At 41.8% G+C, this 22,204-nt stretch overlaps 1 protein-coding gene across 2 annotated transcripts; it reads right to left on the reverse strand.

The window, feature by feature from the left end:
* Positions 1-1,845: 1,845 nt before the first annotated feature.
* On the reverse strand, positions 1,846-13,211 carry SUMO2 (small ubiquitin like modifier 2). Of its 2 annotated transcripts, XM_070394606.1 has the most exons (4): positions 13,027-13,211; positions 11,298-11,429; positions 5,740-5,811; positions 1,846-2,308 (listed from the first exon to the last, which is right to left on the reverse strand). In XM_070394606.1, exons 1-4 carry the CDS (start codon positions 13,045-13,047, stop codon positions 2,246-2,248), a joined length of 288 nt encoding a protein of 95 aa, XP_070250707.1. In that variant the 5' UTR covers positions 13,048-13,211; the 3' UTR covers positions 1,846-2,245. The 2 variants fall into 2 exon arrangements, with proteins under 2 accessions (XP_070250707.1, XP_070250708.1); XM_070394607.1 differs by lacking the exon at positions 5,740-5,811 and having other exon boundaries at positions 13,027-13,209.
* Between the last annotated feature and the right edge of the window lie 8,993 nt (positions 13,212-22,204).

A 22,204-nucleotide genomic window follows, 5' to 3' on the forward strand; every position in this document is an offset into this window, starting at 1 on the left:
ACCATCTCCCATTTTTCCTCAAACTATTTCTTCCCATCTTCCATTCAATCTCATTAAATATGAGGGCAGCCGGAAAGAGTTTAGCCAAATTGTAACAGTTAACCAAAATGGCAGCATAACTCCCATCACTTGAATGTCCCCTCCCAAACCAGAAAAATTAAAATGCAAAGATTACTTTCAGTATTTTCAACTCAAACCATTTCACTTATTTTCAAAGTGATTTTTAAAAAGTACTCCACAAATTTTTTCCATACAATTGTTTTGGTAGCAACTTATGTGAAATGGTTAAGAGCAACAAACAAGAAGTCCATTGAAATACACAAATAAGGTATATACACTGACCCAAGTATCAATAAGCTACAACATACTATATTATTGAACAGTGCCCTTTCCACACATTTCTCTCTGGCTCTTTTAATTGTACCAAGTTTTTCTACTATGAAGGAATTTAAAGTTTATCTTCTCCCAACAAGGCAAAAACTCATAGTATTAATTCCTCTAACTGAAGAACCCAATTCAAGACCCCTTCCACATTAAAGTCCTCCGATTTAAATTTAAATTTAACTTTAGTTTTTAGGACACCACAAAACTCCACTATTTAATAGTACCTAGATCAGTATGTCAAGAGAAATGTACTTAACTGATCCCTTCTAAGAATTCTTGGGGGCAGGCTTCCCACCATCTCACAATATAAGTTGTAAAAATGGGTTGGTAGCAAAATGAAAATTGATTCAAGATTAACGCATATGCATAATAGAGCCAAAAATCTAGAGAATTCCTGTTTCTGGGGAAGCTCATTCACTATAGACATGGGGAATGTAAAAGAGATCATACTGTAAGAGGTACAGTGAATTAAGTGAATCACATGGCATTATTACATGGAGACTTGATCCAACAAGACCACATTGGTGGGTTAGCAGGGGTGGGAATTCAGTTTCTTGAGAACCAGTTTTAGAGAATTCAACTGGAATAAACAGGCAGCAGGAAACCTATCTCTAGTCCCAGTTCTATAACCATGTGGCTGTGTGACAACCCTCTGGATCAGTTTTCTCAACCCCAGAACAGGGGTTAGAATTAGATCATCTTTTTTATCTTCCCTGCTCAAATACTGTCTATTGGTTCTACAGACGCGATCTTTCCCCATACATTTGAAGACAGTAGTGACCTATATATTTAATGCTAAAAGAAATATATGTAGATAAACATTTTCTGTCCTTCAACATCCTTAAATAAGAAACAGATTTGATTCTATTTTAGGTTAGGGATTACTCACCAAAGTGAAAGCTAGAGAATTAAGTGACTTATCAGCAGTTAGCTAAACCAGAACCTTTTTCCTAGCTGCATTTACTAAGGCCTCAGGTAATGGTTTACAGAAAAGAATGCTTGAGAGTAAATCCACATAGTATGACCTATTTATTTATTTTTTTGCTACTAAAGTTGCATATTTGGACCTAAGCTTTTTGAACAAAGAGGAGGCTGGAACATCCGTTGATAGTTATTTATATAACTTTGTTACTCTTTGTTTTGCATTAGTCTGTCAGAAATAAAAGTTCTATTTCTTCCTTTAAATGTTACTTCTAGCAGGCCTATTGGTATCCTAAACTTCAATTTTCTTATTTAATATTCCTCAGAATAAAGAGAACAGCTCATTTTAAACAAGAAGTTTATTTAAACAACAAGACACTTGACTTGAAGGGAAAACTATCTAGGATTCATTTTTTTAGAGTAATTTATCCCTACTTAAAGACAGATTGCCCTACATGTAACAGCTACGTACAAAAAAGTTATAAAATTGTCCTTGGTTTTACAATGATAAATGAAAAACATTAAAATTCTCCAATCAAACAAGGTATGCAAGAATTTTTATGTTGTTCTTTTTTTGTTAAACAGTGAGAGCAAAATAACTTACTGGAATATAAAGATAAGAGCTGGATGAGCATGCCACTAATGGAGAAAGGGGGTGTTTTCACAGAACCAGTATTTTTTCCCCATCCCATCTCCATTTGATGTAGATCAAAACATACCATTGGCCATTTAGTTAAAAAAAAAAAAAAATGCAAATGCTTGTGCACATACATCCGTTACTTTATGTACAATAAAAGAATGGGGGAGGGGAAAATGAAAGAATAGAGAAAACTATACTGTAGTAGTCAGATGTGTTGAAACCAAATTGCAGTTTTCTAATTGAGAATGTCTTCTTGGTCTGGAGGAACAGAGTTCTGGAGTAAAGTAGCAGGTTCCCTTTTTAGTAGACCCCTCCTGTCTGCTGCTGGAACACATCAATTGTATCTTCATCCTCCATTTCCAACTAGCATAAAGGAAAGAAAGACATTGACAGTTAAAATTTATAACTATCAGACCTAAATATCCTGAAAAACTGCACAAGTTTCACCCACTTCTAGTGTTGGTTATTTTAGACATCCAAGACTCTAACTTGGTTAGCATCCCAGCCTTAGGTTTTAGTAATTTTTCACTTGGTATTCCTTCCTTTTTAAATGAAGATTATACTAGAGAACTTAGCTTTTAAGTTAAAAACTGAACATATCTATGAGTTAAATCATCTCCTTCGATCACTGAAAATAAGAGTGATGCATGTAAAGGATCTCACTGTGTTGTTTAGAAGAGCAAGACTGGAAATAACCTAAGTATCAACAGAAACCCAAAGAAATACTATACATTCATAATGAAGTACCACATAACTGTTATTAAAGAACAAGCAAATTTACATGTGCAGAAGTAGAAATATCCCTAGAGTACTAAATACCCCTAGAATACTAAAAACAACGTTTAAAAACTAGGCAACATTTGTGTTTTTAAGTGTGTGCGTGCGTGTGTACACATGAATGTATCCTTGCCTATGCACAAAACAGTGGCTGCCTCTATGCAGTCAGGAAAGGGATCGGGCAAGAAGAAACTTGTGTTGTTGTTAAGTTAATTTCAATTTTAAAATGCTATTCACAAATTAAGTTTGCAAGTTTTACTACCCATACGTTATACACAAAACAACCATGTTGATAATAGGAAGGTTTTGGTACATATGGCAACCCTGTAAACTGCAGGAGTGGGGAATCTTTTTTCTGCCAAGGGCCATTTGGATATTCATAACATCATTCTCAGGCCATATAAAATTATCAACTTAAAAATTAGCCTCCTCTGTTTGGTCAAACATTTAATTGACTCACCCCTAATGCCTTGGCAGGGCCACACCAAATGATTTCTCCAGCTGTATGTTCCCCACCCCTGCTGTAAAGTAAATAATCTTTGTAACAGTTTATTATGCTGACAATTACCCTTAAAAATTTCTTTCTAAAAACTGGTAATTTTGAAAATAAAACAATCTTGAGCACCTAAAGACAAGAAACAGAACTGTTTCTAACAAAGTTCAAATATACTCAAAGTAGAGCTAAGGCATTAAAATATTAATAACTGCGTCTCAATTCCCTTTTTGTAAAAAGGCATAGCATTCAGTTATGAGAATGAAATGAGTTGAAGAAAGTATTTAACAGAATGATGGGCACATAATTATACTGCTATTAAAATTGGCTGATAAGATTTTTTGATTTATTACAAATCTTCTATTTAATATTGGGAAAACAATTCTAAAACAAGTCAATTTCATTCTAAAATGAATTCAATTCTAAATTCATTTGAAGATTTTGTAATGCAGGTCTGAATAAATCCTCCTCACAGTTTAGTATCTGCAACTAGCATGGTAGACAAGCCTTAGAACTATTTTCTGGTGGGGGGTGAGAGAGACAGAAAATACATTCTAATCATCAGAGTTTAGCTTAATGAATTCTTTTTATTCTTTTAAAAACATCAATTTAGGCCCACCCAGGGATGCAAAAAAAAAAAACAAAAAAAAAAACCAACCACAACAAAACCACAAAATAAGGCAAAAACCCCACACACATCCAAACAGGTCTTCAGCCTATCTACTGTAACAAAACTATTGGCATTTTAAATTTTATAGTGAAACTTTAAATGCTTTTAAAAGATAAAAGAGCTTTTCCTCTTTCATCAAGAGAATTCAGCTCGCCCTAGCCTGTTTGGTTCAGTGGCTAGAATGTCGGCCTGTGGAATGAAGGGTCCTGGGGTTCAATTTCGGTAAAAGGCACATGCCCAGGTTTCAGGCTCAATCCCCAGTAGGGGGGCGTGCAGGAGGCAGCTGATCAATGCTTCTCTCTCATCATTTTTTATTTTATTTTATTGATTTTTTACAGAGAGGAAGGGAAAGGGATAGAGAGTTAGAAACATCGATGAGAGAGAAACATTGATCAGCTGCCTCTTGCACACCCCCTACTGGGGATGTGCCCGCAACCAAGGCACATGCCCTTGACCGGAATCGAACCTGGGACCCTTCAGTCTGCAGGCAGACGCTCTATCCACTGAGCCAAACCGGTTAGGGCTTCTCTCTCATCATTGATGTTTCTCTCTCTCTTCCTCTCGGAAATCAATAAAAAAATATATATTTAAAGAGAATTCAGCTCCACCTTGTGGTTATGGACTATAACTGCTTCTTAGAGACTCACCAACGGAATTTATTCAAAATCTTCTCCTCTCAAGTATAACTCATAGATAATTCAATTTTTTTGAAGATTATCAAGGAAACCACAGTCTTGATGTGCTGCTTCACTCACACCATATTTATCACTTTCTGGTTTTTATGGCGTGATAAAAAATTTCAAAAATACAGACTCTAAATTTTCAAAGTGGAACTCTTAACTGGAACTTGAAAAGGTAAAGAGACAAAGAGCTTCTTACAATGTGACAGACCAACTGCGCTGATAGGAAAAGAGATACAGGGATCAGACAGCATGACCTTTTTTTGTTGTTGTTAATCCCCACCTGAGGACATTTTTTTCCATTGATTTTCAGAGTGGAAGGGGTTGGGGGAGAGGGAGGGAGCGACTGGAGGGGGAAGAAAGAGGAGGGAGGGAGGGAGAGAGAGAGAGAGAGAGAGAGAGAGAGAGGGAGGGAAGGAAAAGAGAGAGGGGGAGAGAGAGAGAGAGAGAGAGAGGGAGGGAGGGAAAAGAGGGAGGGGGAGAGAGAGATATAGATACATCTGTTACGTTGACTGGTTGCCTCCCACACACTGGGCCGGGATGCAGGATGGAACCTGCATCCAAGGTACATGCCCTTCATGGGGCCAACACTCTAATCACTGAGCCACGTGGGCCAGGGCAGCATCACATTCTGTAGTGAGGGTCTGGAAAGCCACCTGTTGTCAACAGCCCCCACTCTCAAACTAAGCTATCAAGAGACTTGCAGTTGTCCTGCAGGTATGGCTCAGTGGTTGAAGGTCAACCTATGAACCAGGAGGTCACAGTTTGATTCCCAGTCAGGGCACATGTCCAGGTTGCGGGCTTGATCCCCGGAGTGGGACAAGCAGGAGGCAGTCTATTCAATAATTCTCTCTCATTGATGTTTCCATCTTTCTCCCCCTCTCTCTTACTCTCTGAAATCAATAAACATTCTGAAGAAAATGACAATAAGAAATGGGTTAAAGTAACTAAATGACCTATTAGTTTTACTGAGTGATAACCAGATATTTTAAAACCAGTGGCATTTCCTCAATCTATTCCTATTTTTTTTCTTTCTGTTCCCTCTTGATCATCTTTTACATAGCTTTGAATTGTGATAAAGAACTATATTTCAACATCTAAAAGTTCATAAATAAAGCTGTTAAGCAAATTACCAAAAAAAACATTGATTTTTCTAGTTAACAGAGGTTTTTACCTGTGCAGGTGTGTCTGTTTCATTGATTGGCTGCCCGTCAAATCGGAATCTGATCTGCCTCATTGACAAACCCTGTACAAGAGAGTTTAAAAGCATCTTACTGCAAACAATAATAAAACTATATGCATATTTAGCCACAAATGTGTTAAATGAGACATAAATACATTTGCTACCAATGTTTCTATGAGTAAAAAGATTTGGGGTGACTTTCACTTTCTTTAAACTATGTTTGATTTTCTTTGGAAAAATGTTTTTAAAAGGTCTTCTTTTAAAAAAAAAGCTGCACTGCTTTTGAGACCATAGCTAATCCGACCTTGAATAGATCATACTTTGAGTTAAACTGCATTTAAATAAGATACTGAAAGGAAATTTGAAGTAACCGATGCACACAGCAATATTCCTCAGTGCATGTTAAAGAGATCAAGCATTACCTTCCCGAAACAGGAGTGGGGAAAAAGAGCAAAGCATCAAAGCTGTTGATAACTGCAGCCAAATGAAGACAAGATAGAAAAATAAAGTATCTTTGGAGGTATGGCATAAATATATTAACTTGAAAGATAGCTTTCTAGAAAGCATCTTACAAAGTCACTCCAATATCATGCTCAAATTATAAATTATAATTGTTACACAAAAGCCATACTTCAATGAATATATTTTAAATCCTCACCTGAGGATGTTTATATTGACCTTTGGGGTTTTTTAGAGAGGAAGGGAAAAAAAAGGAGAGGTAGAGACAAACATCTATAAGGCTGCCTCCCACTGGGACAGGATGACACTCCAATTTACTGAGTGTAAATACATACCACTTACAGACTAGCCCTTGCCCTTGTCTTGAATACAAGCAATCCTCCATCAGGTAGGTGAAATTCCTCATGACTTTTAATTTTAATTAGCGATTACAAAAGGAACCAAGAATTCAATGCCAAGCATTAATTACCAAGTTTTACATATTTAAAAACACTCCACTGAAGACTGTGCTTCAACAAAATATTAAGCACCTTCTATATGCTGGGTTCTTCCTTCACTACATCCATGAGTAAGGTCGTAAAGACAATGGTGCAGCCATTCAAAATAAAAGGCGGGGGGGAAAGGCAGGGACAGAAAATAAGCAAACTATATTCCTTTTTTTTTTTTAATCTTCACCAGAGGATTTTTATTGATTTTAGACAGAAACATCAATGTGAGAAACATCCGTATGTGCCCCGACCAGGGACTGAACCCAAAACCTTTTGGTGTTAAGGGAAGATTCTTCAACCAACTGAACCATCCAGCCAGGACTATTCCTTTATTACCACCTGTTTATATACTTTTGTTTTTTTTCTTTCTTAACCCCTCGAGTGCCGGGGAGTGCAATTGCGCCCCTCCTGCAATTTTTTTTCTACTAGTATTTTATACCACAATCAGCAAACAATATATGTCAAAGATGAAAACAAATGTAGTAAAGGTTTCCTTAAGTTTTTGAATATGTAACTTCATTTACTTGCGATTCATAATTTTTTTCCTAAACTGCTGTAAAATCAGCAAAAATGCCTTGGCAATTTTAGCATAGTTCCTAGGATATTGGTTGGCACTCAAAGGGTTAAATATATTTTCATTGATTTCAGAGAGGAAGGGAGAGATAGAAACATCAAAGATGAGAATCACTGACTGGCTGCCTCCTGCATGCCCCCCCACTGGGGATTAAGCCCACAAACCAGGTATGTGCCCAGGACCCTTCAGTCGGCAGGCCAACACTATCTACTAAACCAAACTGGCTAAGGCTATATGCTTTTCTTTATCAATAAAAGATTTTGCTATAGAGCAAAAGTCCAAAATTCAGAAAACTTGTCTTTAAGATTCCATAAGCCATGTAAAATCAAACAAGGAATTTACATTAAACCAGTACTTGAGCTCCTCTTCTGAATAAATCTCATCCCTGAGCTTTAGAGTTGTGCCTGAAGAGTTGTATAAGCTTATCTCTTTGGGTCCATTTTCTCATCTCACAAAAATGAATTGAACTAAACCAATAAACCTGTGCCCTCTGAAACTACCTGACACTCCATGAAATAATCTGTAGGGTAAATCGCCACTACAGTGGGAAATATGCTCTCAGTTAGCTGAAGACTATGTGGCTGACATAAAGTAGGCAAACTCTAATTCTACATGTGAATGAAATACTTAGTAGGAACCAACCTCTGGAAATACTACATTGAATGGTCTCTATAACATATTTGATATGCCAGGTATTGGACTCTAGGCTCTAGAGAAATAGTGATCAAAAAGGCCCTATGCTCATGGAGCTTGCATTTCAGTGGAGAGACAAATATAGACATCGATCAATGAAAAATATCAAACTGAATGAGAGGACTGAATGCCGGGAAAAGCTCTTTGAATTAATCAGAGAATCTCCAAGGAAATAACTTAGCAAGACTGGGAATAAAATGGCTGAGGGCTCAGCAATAGCCAACAGAAATATAATGTGAGCCACATATGTATTTTTAAATTTTCTAGTTGCCACTTGAAAAATTTAAAATTTTAATAAAATATTTTAGCCCTAACCGGATTTGCTCAGTGAAGAGAGTGTCGGCCTGTGGACTGAAGGGTCCCAGGTTCGATTCCGGTCAAGGGCATGTGCCTTGGTTGCGGGCACATCCCCAGTGGGGGATGTGCAGGAGGCAGCTGATCGGTGTTTCTCTCTCATCGATGTTTCTAACTCTCTATCCCTCTCCCTTCCTCTCTGTAAGAAATCAATAAAATATTTTTAGAAAAAAAAATATTTTAATTCAAAATACTATCATTTCAACATGTATTCAACATTTTAAAAACTAAGCTACTTTACTTTTCATACTGAGTTTCCAGACCTGCTATATATATTGCACTTTACCGCACATCTCATCTTGGAGTAGCCACATTTCAAGTGGTAAATAGTTACATGTGGTTTGTGAGTACTGTATTGGACAGAAAGGTTTAGTTAGAGAAGAGAATTTGCTGATGGCTTATATGAGTTAGGAAGCATCATCAAATATGACCCTAAGGCCCAGCTGGGATAGCTCAGTGGTTGAGCATCAACCTATGACCCAGGAGGTCACAGTTCAATTCCCTGTTAAAGCACATGCCTGGCTTTCGGGCTCAATCCCAAGTGTGGGGCATGCAGGAGGCAGCCGATCAATGATTCTCTCTCATTTATGTTTCTATCTCTCCCTGTCCCTTCCTCTCTGAAATCAATAAAAATAAATGATGACCCCAAGGTTTTGACCTCACAACTAGATGTTGAATATTGCTGTTTACTTAGTGGGGACACCAGAGAAAAAGATTTCTAGAAGTAAAATCAAGAGTCCTCTTTTGGATGTTCAGTTTGAGATGCCCATTATACATCCACTGAAACTCCAGAGTCAAGATATCAAGTGAGTTCATTACAAAGTAAATATGCGCATTCAATTAATCTTTACAGGAAATCCTTGGTCAAGAATTTTCAACTGCCAATTCTTAGTCTTTTGAGTCTGTACCCACACTTAAAAAGCAGGGAGTCAGCCAGGCTGGTGTGGCTTGGTGGTTGAGTGTTGACCTATGAACCAGAAGTTGAGGTTTGATTCCTGGTCAGGGCACATGCCTGGGTTGCAGGTTCGATCCTCAGTAGGGAGCATGCTAGAGGCAGTATCTCAGCAATGTTTCTACCTCTCTAGCCCTCCCCTTCCTAGCTCTCTAAAGTCAATTAAAAAATAAAAATGAATAAAATTTAGCCCTGGCCGTTACTCAGTTGGTTACAATGTTGTCCCTATACACCAAGGATGCAGGTTGGATCCCCAGTCAGAGAATATACACCAATTGACCAATGAATGCATAAATAAGTTGAACAATAAATCAGTATTTCTCTCTCCATTCCTCTTTCTAAAAATCAATAATAATGTTAAAAAGCTAAAATTTAGTAGTAATTAGAGAAAACTGAAGATACAGAGAATTTTGTTGAAAACCACCAAATCTAAGCATGAGTTTCTGTTCTGTTTAAGGTTTGGCTACATAAAACTTCTACAAAATGATTAGCTTTAAAAATTCCCCTGTATGCCCTAGCTGGTTTGGCTCAGTGGATAGAGCGTCGGCCTGCAGACTGAGGGGTCTCAGGTTCAATTGTGGTCAAGGGCACATGCCCGGGTTGAGGGCTCGATCCCCAGTAGGGGGCGTGCAGGAGGCAGCCCATCAATGGTTATCTCTCATCATTGATGTTTCTATCTCTCTCTCCCTCTCCCTTCCTCTGGAAAAAAAAAAAAAAAATTCCCCTGTAACCTGAAGGGGAACTAGTTTTCAAATATGAAAGGTGCCAGTGCAAAAAAATCTTTAGCACAATTAATAAGTACATATTCACTAACTGAAAGGGGAATTTCACCAGAATTCTTCAAATAAGAGTATATTGAGGCCCTGGCCGGATAGCTGTTGGTTAGAGTGTCACCGATACGCCAAGGCTGTGGGTTCGATTCCTGGTTAGGGAACATACAAGCGCCAAACCAATAAATGCATCTATAAGTGGGACAACAAATCTATGTTTCTCTCTCCCACCACTTCCTGTCTCTCTAAAATCAAGAAATAAAAAATTTAAAAAGTACTTCTGTGAAGTCACTGTTGTATTTAACTTATGTAGGTACCAGAGTTTTTGTTATACTGCAAAAGTCATTTTTAAAGTTGCCTTTGTATTGTTAGACTCATCAAAGGGAAGCTTCTTTGTCTTACAGCTTACATTTACCTCCCAGCATCTATATATTTCTACTTCCTCTCCTTGATGTCTATTTACTATTATCTAAGTAAAATGCAAATGTCTTTAGAATATAAAAATGTTTATGCTTGGCTCAGGTTAAATTTTTTAAAATATGTATTTCTTTATTGATTTCAGAGATGAAGGGAGAGGGAGAGAGACCTAGAAACATCAATGAGAATCATTGATCGGCTGCCTCCTGCACGCCCCCTACTGGGGATGGAGTCTGCAACAGGGGCATGTGCCCTTGACTGGAATCGAACCTGGGACTCTTCAGTCTGCAGACGGACACTCTATTCACTGAGCCAAACCAGCTAGGGCAGATTAAATTTCTTGACATCCACTTTTAGTGTAACAAGGGAATATTAAAATTTTACACACTTCAGGAAAATTGCAATGTCCTTAAACTCACTTTTTTTTTTTTAAATTAAACTCCCATTTAATTGTATTTCCAAACTGGTCAAAATAGTTTTGACATAAGACATATCTGAAATGGATAAAAAAAGAGCCCGAAAAGAAATTTTACTATGTTCATTCTTATTTTCTTGTATCACCTTGGAAACAAACCACGTGTTGTGAGTATAATTTGATGCATTTGTGGTATAGGACTAGACTCTAGTCATACATTAACCAACCCATCCTAGGGTTTTCATGAAGAATCAACATACCAAGTCCAAGTGTATGATAAAACTGATATGTCAAATACATAAGTGCATATTCATTCTAGCAAAGTCAGTCTACTTATTATGCTAGTCTAGTCTCTATTCTCACGAAAATAAGGTTTTTTTTATTTAAATAAGTTTTATTCAGTAAAGTGCTCATGTCAGTTCCTCACCTGTCGTTCACAATAGGCTTTCATTAGTTTACTAAGTGGTGTATGCCTCTTAATCTTAAACTGCACCACAGAACCATCCTGCCCCGCCACCTTCAAATTAATATGATCGTTGTTCTCAGTCTTGACTCCTTCCTGTTGAAAGAAAAATAAAGGTATGATTTGGAAAATGTGAAAAACAAACACCTTTTAAAGCAGCTGCAGCCCAAGTTGCTTCAGAAATCAACAGGTTTCTCATTCTGTATGATAAGAGAGCATACAGCTGTTTTCAGCCGCTGAAATCAATCTGAAAAAATGAGAAACCCTGAGGTGACATTAAATAGCTGTCTGCCACAGAAACAGAAAAGAAGCCTCATGCAATACTATCAGTGGCAACAATCAATTTTTAAGGATGAGTCCCACTCGATTTACTACAGTGCTCTCTTCAATTGCCTAAAATGGTCTATTTGGTCACTTTCAAAATCTATTCCTTTAAAAAGTTAAAAAATGAGCGTCCTTTCCCTTTTCAAAGTACAGATGCAGGGGAACAAACCTCGAGCTTGCAACTCAAAACTCATTACAATTCTCTCGTTGAAGTTACGGAACTCGATTTTATGACTTAAATCTCAAGTTCCATGAACAAAGCTAATCGAGGAACATCCTGATTCTCTCTGAAGCAGCGGCAATAACTCAGAACCACCATTAACGTTGGCCTCTATTTGCAGCTTCATTTTGTTTATTTTTAGTGAAGAGCTTCTTCTCCCCTCCCCTTTGTTGACATGAGTCAAATGAAGTTTATTCCAAGTCTTCCTCGCAGATTTCCACCTAACCTGAAGTTCACCCACATCAAGTGCAGAAAGAACTCTGTGGCCCCTGAATCACTTCAGAGAGGAAGGGCGGGGGGTCACAAACCAGACAAACCGAACAGGAGCCCCGTGTGCCAGGCGGACGCGTGCGCCCGGTCCTCACGGGAAGAGCCTCCTTGGTGCCTCAAAACCCGCCTTCGAAAGTTAAGCCCTAGGAAGTCTCTGCACGAACATCGACCCCATCTTCTCGAAACCACATGGTCCCCGCAGGTTAGGGGTCATCTCACACCCAAGGAAAAGCCCCTGCCCATCCCCCCACCACCACCACCACTACTGGGACCCGAGGCCATTAAAATGGGAAACACTCCCCGGGAATCCCCAGCCGCTCACGACCGCCCGACCGCCATCCGGCTTCCGACCCATCGGCAACCCATTGATTCCTCCCGAGCCCTCACCGGGCCACGGCGGCCCGAGGCAGGGTCCCCAGACGCCCGCGCTGCTCATCCCTGTGGGGGGAAGTCCCGGACCAAGGGAACTCCCCGCCACCGCGGAGGCGGCAGCACCCGCCTCAGCTCCGCACGGGGTCCGCAGAGGGTGGGGACACCGCGCGCCCTAACGCCCCTCCTCACGCGCGCCCGCCCGCCCGCCCGGCCGGAGAAGCCCCGCTCGCAGCCGTTGGCCTGCGGGCGTCCGCGATCCGCCCGCCCAACTCGCGCCCGGCGCGCACTGAGGCGGCCGGGGGCGGGGGAGGGCCGCGGAGCCTCCTCCAGCGCGGGAGGGAGGAAGAGGGGAGGGAGGAAAATGGCGCGGAACGCCCGGGCCTGAGCCGCGGCCGGCCCGTGAGGGGCCCGGGAAGGCGCGGGGAGCCCGCGGTGGCGCGGGCCGGAGACCAGCCCGCGCCGTGACCCCGCCGCGAGGCGAGGCGAGGCGGCCGGCGCCGAACTCACCTTGGGCTTTTCGTCGGCCATGGCGAGCGCCGGAGTCTCCTCAGCTGCCGCTTCACAAAAGAGGTACCAGGTCCGCACCAAACGAGCACACAAGCAGCACCAGGAGCGGCAGAAGAAGGAGGCGGCAGCGGTGGAGGAGGGAGAGGGCGCGCGCACGCTGTGCGCTCCCTCCCCCCACCCTGCGTGCGCGAGCACGAGCCGCCGGGGCTTCCCATTGGCTGTCGCCTCGCGGGAGCGCGCAACGCTTACATAACCACCCCGCCCCCCCGCCCCGCGCTGCCCCGGCCCGGGCCCGGCGCCTGCCAGGCCGGCGGGAAGAGGCGCGGACACGCGCACCCGGCCCGCCGCGGGGGCGCGCCTGCTCTGGGCGGGGCTGTATTGTCCTTCTGTGGTGGAGCTTAATCAAAATGGCTTCCAGCTGGTCCTCGTTGAGGACGAGGAGACCTGAGGCCTGGACGTGAGACACACGCCGGGCAAGGCAGACTGACTGGACGAGGAAAGGGGAGCCTGAGTCGTAGCCCCAGCACGAGGTTCTAGGGGAAAACACACACCCTTGTTCACTGGCCCACATGCAGTTTTCCTCAGGGTCAGAGGAGCATCACACTTCCTCCCGGGCAGCCTCTCATCCTTTGGATTTTAAAGCTTCAGCCTCAACCCGCTTCCCACCAAGTCCCTGCCTGGCGCAGTGACTGCTCCCGTGCCGGTAACCCCGCACCTGGGCCGGCTGAGGTGGGGAATGTTCATCCCCCAAACTCCCTCCTCCGGGCCTGGCTCCCAACCTCCGAGAGGAGACACTCCACCGGGGAGAACGGCCCACTATCAGGTTTCCGATCCGGCCCATCGTTTCCTCCTTCCGTCCGGTTAAAACATGGAAGCTGGTCCCTCCTGCTTTCAGAACAAATGCCAACATCTGTGCAGTGGGTCCCCCTCTCGCCCTCGGTAGGTTTTATTTTAGCCTTTATCCCTGTACTTCCTTCTGCTCCACCGTCAGCACAGAAAAAGACGCGGTTCTATTTCTGTCGTAAGTTGCCGCCAAACGTCTTGAAGACGGGGCCCTGCCAGCCGTCCGCACTCCCCCGCCTCCCACTCCCCTCGGCCGCTGCAATCTGCCGCCGTCCCGGCCCCGCGGCCCAGGGCCGCTGCTCTCCGCAAGGCCAGGCGCCCAGGCCGCGTCCAGCGAGCCTGCCCGTCCCTCCTCCTGGGCGCCCTCCCTGCGGCTTTGGGCTGCGTCCGTGATCCCTTCGCATTCCTCTTCCTCCTCAGTCCTGCCCTTAAAATGTTCCCTGGGCTGTGTTCTAGACTCTAGAATCTAGACCCTTTCTCCCACCTCCACTCCCATCCACTTGTTAATCATTCTCAACTCTCTATTTCTAGTCCGGATCTTTCTCTGAGCTTCCAACCTATACATCCAACTGGCTTCTGGAACATCTCCACTCCGATGGCCCAGGGGCGCCTCAAACTCAGCAAATCTCAACGGAAATTCCTCGCTTTACCTCCTCCGACCTGCCCCTCTCCCTCCGCCCAGGTCGGCGAATGGCACTCCCATAGGACCTTGCTCCATGCCGGAGAGGGGGCATCCTAGACCCCGTCCTCTCTCTCACACTCCCCGTGCAGCCCACCTCCGAGGCGTGTGTATGCTGCCTGCTAATACCTACCACATATGGCTCCTTTAGGCAGCATTTGCTGGGCTTCCAGCTGGTCCTCCATGGGACAGAGGAGGCTTAAGGCCTTAACTGTCAGACAAGCCAAGGAAGGCCCAAGTTCAAGTCAGCTCTCCCCAAGGCTACTGCACTGGCCTCCTAACCGGTCTTTTTGTTTTAAGGTAAGTCCCACTTGTACCTGAACATTTAAGTGAATCAGAATCAACTAGGGTGCTTATTTATTTATTTTTTTCAATATATCCTTATTGATTTCAGAGCGGAAGGGTGGGAGAGAGAGGTAGAAACATCAATGATGAGAGAGAATCATTGATCAGCTGCCTCCTGCAAGTCCCCTACTGGGAATCATTGAGCCTGCAACCCGGGCATGCGCCCTTGACCGGAATCGAACCCGGGACCCTTCAGTCCACAGGCCAACGCTTTATCCACTGAGACAAACCGGCTAGGGCTAGGGTGCTGATTTAAATGAATGTTCTCAGGCGGTGTGGCTCTGAGGTTCCTCCTTTTTAACAAGCGTCCCTGGTGATCCCTAAGCACACTAAAATCTGAGAACCACAAGCCATTCTAAAATAAAAACAAAAAAAGTTTCTGCCACGTTTTGGTTCAGTGGCAATCCTCAACTCATAGGATAAAGCCCAAAAATTTGTATAAGACCCACAAAACCCTTTAAGAGCTAACCCAGCCCTGGCCAGGTAGATCAGTTGGTTAGAGCATCATCCTTGATACACCAAGGTTATGGGGTCAATCCCTGATCAGGGCAGGTACAGGAATCAACCAATGAATACATACATAAATGGAACAACAAACCTCTCTCTCTCTAACAAACGAAAAACTAATCCAGATTAACCATTCTAGCTCTCTCTCATCATTTCTTCCTGGAAGCCTCCGCTTCTTTGGTCATAGTCAATTAGCTGGGTTCTTGAATGAACCTGCTCTCAACTCCAAGCTTTTGTCCGCTGTAGGTGCTCAAAGATTCACTGAATGCATGAATAAATTGAAACTGTCACTAGGGGAAGTTCCTGTGCTAGGCAGTGGGCAGACAAAGTTCCTGACTCAAATAACGTAATTTGGCGGGGTGGGGGTGGGGTTAGGAACTACACAAGAAGTGAAAGGGGAAGAGAACCAACAGCCATGTGTCAGGCACTGTGTGGGGCTTTACTATTAGCTCATTTCCTGCTCGCACAAAGCCTTATAAGCGAGCATAGTATTTATTTGCTACTAAGGCTCAAAGGAATGAAGTAACTTACCGAGTAGCACACAGCTGGCAGGTAGGGTTGAGTGAGCTCTTCCTGTATGCCTGGGAATGAACATGCTGGGTGCTATAGAGAAGGAAAAAGAGACGCCATCTTTGCTGTGCTGACCCTAGGTCTTCTGCGGCCATCACACACCTCCCCAGCCTTGTAGGACTGCAGAACCATCAAAGAGGAATATGTCCTGTTAAACTTACTCTCATTAATAAGTGGGCACTTCCAGTAATCAAATGTTTGTTTAGTTCTTAGCTTCTGGGTGACAGGCGTGTCCTGCAATATCCCCCCTCTCCAAAGTTATGCTGAATTACAGAATTACCTTCAGGCAATGGAGAAGTTCCTATAAAAAAATAGTGAAGCATATTCAAATGTGTGAGCAACACATATTCCAATGGCAAACTGGAATTCTGTGAGCTGAGTGTAGGGGATCTACTCAAGTCATATACTGGGAGTCTCTTTCCAATGTCTAGGTAAAAAAAAAATGATGAAAAGATAGAAATGTCCCAACATTGTTTCTCCCTCCATCATTTTTTAAAAAAAATTGATTTTAGAGAGAGAGGAACATCTATTGGTTGCCTTCTGTAAGCGCCCAGACTCCGACCGGGAATCAAACCTGAACCTGCAACCTAGGTTAATGCCCTGACTGGGAGTTGAACCCAAAACCTTTCGGTTATACTGGACTATGCTCCAACCAACTGAGCCACACCGGCCAGGACTGTTGTTCTGCTCATTCATGCATTCACTATTTGCTTCCTGTATGTGCCCAAATAGGAGATCGAACCTACAACCATGACCTCCAGACAACACTCCAACCAACTGTGCCACCCAGCCAGGGCTCCCTCCTTCATTTTTATAGGGGTGGGAGGGGATGGCTGTGCACTGGAAAAGAGCGCTTTGGAAAAAGAAAGTTCGAGGAATACTTTATACAGAAGAGTAGTGGCAGGTATTGAGTTTTATGTAGAGATTCTGTGCCAAGCCCTTAATCCTCACAAAGCCTGTGTTGTTATTATCTCCATTTTACATATGAAGAAAGTGAGATATAGAAAAGTTGGACAACTTGCTCACCCAGCTTAAAGTGGCAGAGCCAGTATCAAACTGAACTCAAGATTTCTGACTCTGATCCCAGCGCTTAGTTACTGTAGCACTGTGTACAGCGCCCGCCCCCATCTCCCACCCCGTGGAAGGATGCAGAGAGGACATGCAGAAAAAACATCCCAGGCCCTGGACTGTGTGCTCAGTGGTTAGAACACAGACCGAAGGGTCTCAGTTTGATCCCCATCCCTCCCCAGGCCCCGGTGGGGCTCGGGAGGCAACCAACCAATGTGTCTCTCACATCAATGTTTCTTTCTCTCTCTCTACCCATCTCTCCCTCCCACTCTATCTAAAAATCAATAGAAAAAATATCCCTTGTGTGAGGATTAACAACAACAAAAATCCCAGATTGGGGCCAGGAACACCAATCAAGTTGTTTTGACTTAAATTTTTGTTTGTTTCTCTCTCTCAGCAGAACTGAAGTTCCAAAGAAAGCTGAGACTTGTCTGTCCTGTTTACAGTTTTATTCCCAGCACTTGGTATCAGTTCCTGGATCCTAATGGGCCAGGACAGGAAAGAATGAGGAGGGACTTGTGCAGTGAGCAGTTTTCACTGCGAGGGTTTAAGAACTTGGGCAAGAAAGGCCCAATTTTTCTAGAACTCTAGTTACATATCAATAACTGATATTAGAAGTAGAAGAGGGTGAACCATCCAGAATGTACACCTCAGGGTCAGATGCCAAATCAAAAAACACCATTCCTAGAAAGTGCAGGAAGACAAGAATCACAGAGTCTGTATAGAGCTTTAAATCCTTGCCAAAACCCTTGAGAAACACATAACTGAATTATAACACAGATGACTAAACTGAGTAATTTATGCCACCAAATTTCCTTCAGGGTCTGAGGTTACTTGAGTTCTTGAGCTCTCCGTGAATACTGCAAGAATACTGACCGTGGGGGTGGTGGGGGGGGGGGGGGGGGGAGGGAAGAATAAATACTAAGTCCCCGAACTTCAGGAAATCTGGAGGCAGAATGGTGATGTGAAAACCTTCCAGCTTTCTCTCCTTGGGTCATGGCAAAGGTGGGACCCAAGATTGTGCCAGTCGTAGTCAAGAACCTGGTATATGGCACTTTGTGTCAGCTATAGTGTAAAAGATAGAGAAGTGCTGTTCCATAATACTATACATTTACTGGATATTAATATACATGTTGTACAAACATACTTGGAAAATGGTTCTGTAAGCTTTTTGAGGACAGGTATTTTCGCTTTTCATCTTCATAGTCTCAGCAAATAACAAAGTCCTGAGAGTCAATGGTCAATAAGAGTTCATTGACTTACTGATGCAATAGTAACAGAGCACTTGTCATGAGAATCCCAAAAATGCCTAAATCAGGGCTCCTGAGAGTCTGTCATGCAGCTACTTTTGAATGACAATTTCCAGTTCTTCTAACCCCATTAATGCTCCAGTCCTACTCCTCTGTCCATTGATGGGTTCAGGTATGGCCCAGTGACTAGAGGCTGTTTAGTTCATAAAACAAATGAAAACAAATTAAACCAAGTTTGTATTTTGCTATTGTGCCTAATAAGATAACATCCAGAAAAAAAAAATAATAAGATAACATCCATACTCTTCAAGCTCTTGTTTGTGATTGATTACTCTCAGCCTGAGGTAGAGAAGATGATTGGAAGGATAGCTCTTAAAGGATGGTCCCTGGGCAACAATATCACTTTCACTTGGAAATTCGTACTTCTAGTACAAATACCAAGGGCCCCATCCCAAACTATTGAATTAGAAGTTCTGGGGATAGAGCCTAGGAACCAGTGGTTTAACAAACCTTCTAAGATAATTCCGAAGTTCACTAAAGTTTGAGAACCACAGGGATAGAGCAGTTTTTACCCTCCAATAAGAAATTTGTCACATTTATAATTGTATCTCTCAACTTGAAGTTTTACGTGGCTAGTTATACATTACTAGGACTATAAAGCAGGTTTTCACAAACATGTTCTTATTCATGTTCGTGTACATATGTATGTACCTACATATGTATTTAAAACATCAGTGAAACATTTTTTCCCTTTAGGTTATTTTGCTTTATTTTTAATTTTTAAAACAATTTTTATGCATTGATTTTAGAGAGGAAAGGAGAGAGAGAGAGAGAGAAAGAGAAAGGGAGAGAGAAACATCAAGTTATTGTTCCATCTATTTATGCATTCATTGGTTGATTCTTACATGTGCCCTGACCAGGGATTGAAACCTTGGTGTTTTGGGACGATGCTCTAACCAATTGAGTTATCTTGCTAGGGCCTATTTTTTCTTTTTGTTTTTTGAAATTAATTCACTTATATTACCACAACACAACACTTATTTCTGAATTTTAATTTCTAATCTTTATCCACACATACATCTCTTTTTCTGTTAAACACATATATTTCTTTATCTAATTGTAGAAATACATAATTTTTGGTTTACTCTTAAATTTTTTTTCAATTATAGTTTACATTCAATATTACTTTGTATTAGTTTCAGGTAGATAGCCGGTTTACCTTTAAATTGGAAAATTATGTGGTAACATACTAAAGGGTAACTTTCTGGCTGTCAGAATAACACTCCTCATTCCTGCCAGTCTTTTCTCTACATAAATATTGATACGTATTTTTTACAAAATTGATGCTTTTAAACAAAATTTTATCTTTATAAAATTTTGCTAGTTATCTTTTTTTTTTTTTTAATATAAGCCTCTCTAGCTGTAGGACATTTATTTCCTTTTTTTGGGGGTGATTATTTTCTGGAAATACAATTATGGGTGCAAAAGGTGAACATTTTAAAACTTCTTGAAAAACTTTTCCATGCTCTTATGTCTTCATGGTTCTTCTAAATAGGTGAATAGTATCTTATTGATACTATATTTACAGTCAAACCTCATTTCTCAAATGTCTCCCATCTCAAACAATTCGGTTCACAACCAAATTGTTCACAGAAAAATGTCTCAGTTGTTGACCAAAACTTCAGTATTCGACCTGACAACCCTTTCAGGGATTCTCAGGCAATAAACAAAGGAGATAATGCTTTTGTTGCTGGCAGAAATCGAGGATTAGCACAATTTTAAAACATAAGGAGGCCATCAATAGTGTTAATGATGCTAAGGTGTGAAAGTGCTCACAAAACAATAATCACAGGCAAATGAATAGGTAGGAAAACTGTTGTTGATTGGATAAACAAAAAGCAGTTAGCCTGTGATAGCACCTGGGAGGCTGTGATATATGAAAAACTCTTCTTTTAAGGCTAATAGGATGTGGTTTGATATGAGAAAGGTTAAAATAGAGACTCATTTGGGGGCCTGGAACAGATGAACTCAATTTACATTATTTCTAATGTGGAAAAATGATTCGGTTTTCAAACTACTCACTTCTTGAATAGCCTTCTGGAATGAATGAAGTTCAAGAACCATGATTCCACTGTACTACTCCATTCCTCTGTGGTGGAACATCTATCTATGACAGTGGCTCTTAACAGAGGCGATTTTGCCCCCTAGGGGACATTGGGAGTATCTAGAGACATTTTTGGTTGTCACAATTGTTGAGAATTACTAGCATTTAGTGGACAGAGACCAGGGATTCTGCTAAACATCCTGCAATGCATAGGATAGCTCTCACAACATAGAATTATCAGGCCCAAAATGCTAATAGTGTGGGGGTTGAGAAATTTTTGTTGTTGTTACATATGTATGTAATATGTATTTTTTGGTTATATATATATATTTGTGATATAAATCACTTACCAAAATTCACACATCTTTTGTGTTTTGAAATTCTTTAAAATAAACTTTCAAGAGGACTTACTGGGTCAAAGTACATAAATACTTCTATGGCTCTTGATAATCCATTTCTACCTTGTTTACCAAAATTATTATGTCTCTTGAAGTGATTATGTATTTATTTCTCTGGAGGCATTGGTTTTACTAGGATGCATTAAATGCATCCACTCAGCCCCTTACAGAAAATAAATCCTAGCATAGTTCCTCTAGCTTGATCAGAGAATAACTGATTGTACGTTTGACTTTGGAGTAACAAAGTAATTTCTGGTTTGGCGCATGCACAATTGGTATGTTTTGTTTTAGGTAATTTTTATTTGATTCCAGAAATATTTTACTCTTTTTGTCTTCCTGAGGTTCTGATATAACTCAAGTTGAAGTCTCTCCAGAATAGTTATAGTAATTCCAGAGTTAAATAACCAATGTAGGGAGAGGAGAGGAATGAGAGAGGGAGAGGAGGAGCTGGTGAAAAGAGCTGAGAAAAAGATTTGTATGCTGATTATGCAATTTGTTTTTCCAAATTATTCCTTTAGGCTTATGTTAAAAAAGAGGGATGGATGCCCTAAGCGGTTTGGCTCAGTGGATGGAGCATCGGCCTGCAGACTGGAGGGTCCCGGGTTCGATTCCGATCTGGGGCATGTGCCTTGGTTGCGGGCACATCCCCAGTGGGGGATGTGCAGGAGGCAGCTGATCCATGTTTCTCTCTCATCGATGTTTCTGGCTCTCTGTCTCTCTCCCTTCCTCTGTAGAAAATTAATGGAATATGTTGAAAAAGGGGAGAGAGAGAAAAAAAAAGAGGGGTGGAGGTGGAAGAGGGAATATGGGGTGGGAGGGGACTACATGGTGATGGGGGAAAATAAAATATAGGGTGGGGAGAGGATATAAGCCCTGGCTGGGTGCTCACTTGATTAGAGCATCCTCCCAATAAGCCAAGATTGGAGGTTTGATCCTTGGTCAGGGCACATACAAGAATCAACCAATGAATGCATAAATAAGTGGAACAACAAATCAATATTCCTCTTCCTAAAAAATATCAATCAATAAATTTTAAAAAATTAAAAAGGAGCCGAAACCGGTTTGGCTCAGTGGATAGAGCGTCGGCCTGCGGACTGAAAGGTCCCAGGTTCGATTCCGGTCAAGGGCATGTACTTGGTTGCGGGCATATCCCCAGTAGGAGATGTGCAGGAGGCAGCTGATCGATGTTTCTAACTCTCTATCTCTCTTCCTTCCTCTCTGTAAAAAACCAATAAAATATATTTTAAAAAAATTAAAAAGGAACATGAATGCATAATTTATTATACTTCATAGCCCCACCATTGGTGTCAGAAACACTCAGATCAGTAAACTATGAAACATTTAGAAAATGCAGCAAGACATAGATGGCAGAATTGCATTAAATTTCGTCCTAAGGATGGATGGCCGTCTTAAG

This window comes from Myotis yumanensis, unplaced genomic scaffold (genome assembly GCF_028538775.1).
Source record: "Myotis yumanensis isolate MYYU_CA2020_CCGP unplaced genomic scaffold, mMyoYum1.0.hap1 SCAF_16, whole genome shotgun sequence".
NCBI classification, from domain to species: domain Eukaryota; kingdom Metazoa; phylum Chordata; class Mammalia; order Chiroptera; family Vespertilionidae; genus Myotis; species Myotis yumanensis.

Bases quoted from the DNA above. Each gene is read 5' to 3' on its own strand.
- SUMO2 (XM_070394606.1), bottom strand. From the start codon at position 13,047: ATGGCCGACGAAAAGCCCAAG. The intron at 5,812-11,297 runs GTGAGGAACTGA...TCTCTTGTACAG, and splicing joins AAGCCTATTGTGAACGACAG to GGTTTGTCAATGAGGCAGAT. The intron at 2,309-5,739 runs GTAAAAACCTCT...CCTTTATGCTAG, and splicing joins AAACAGACACACCTGCACAG to TTGGAAATGGAGGATGAAGA.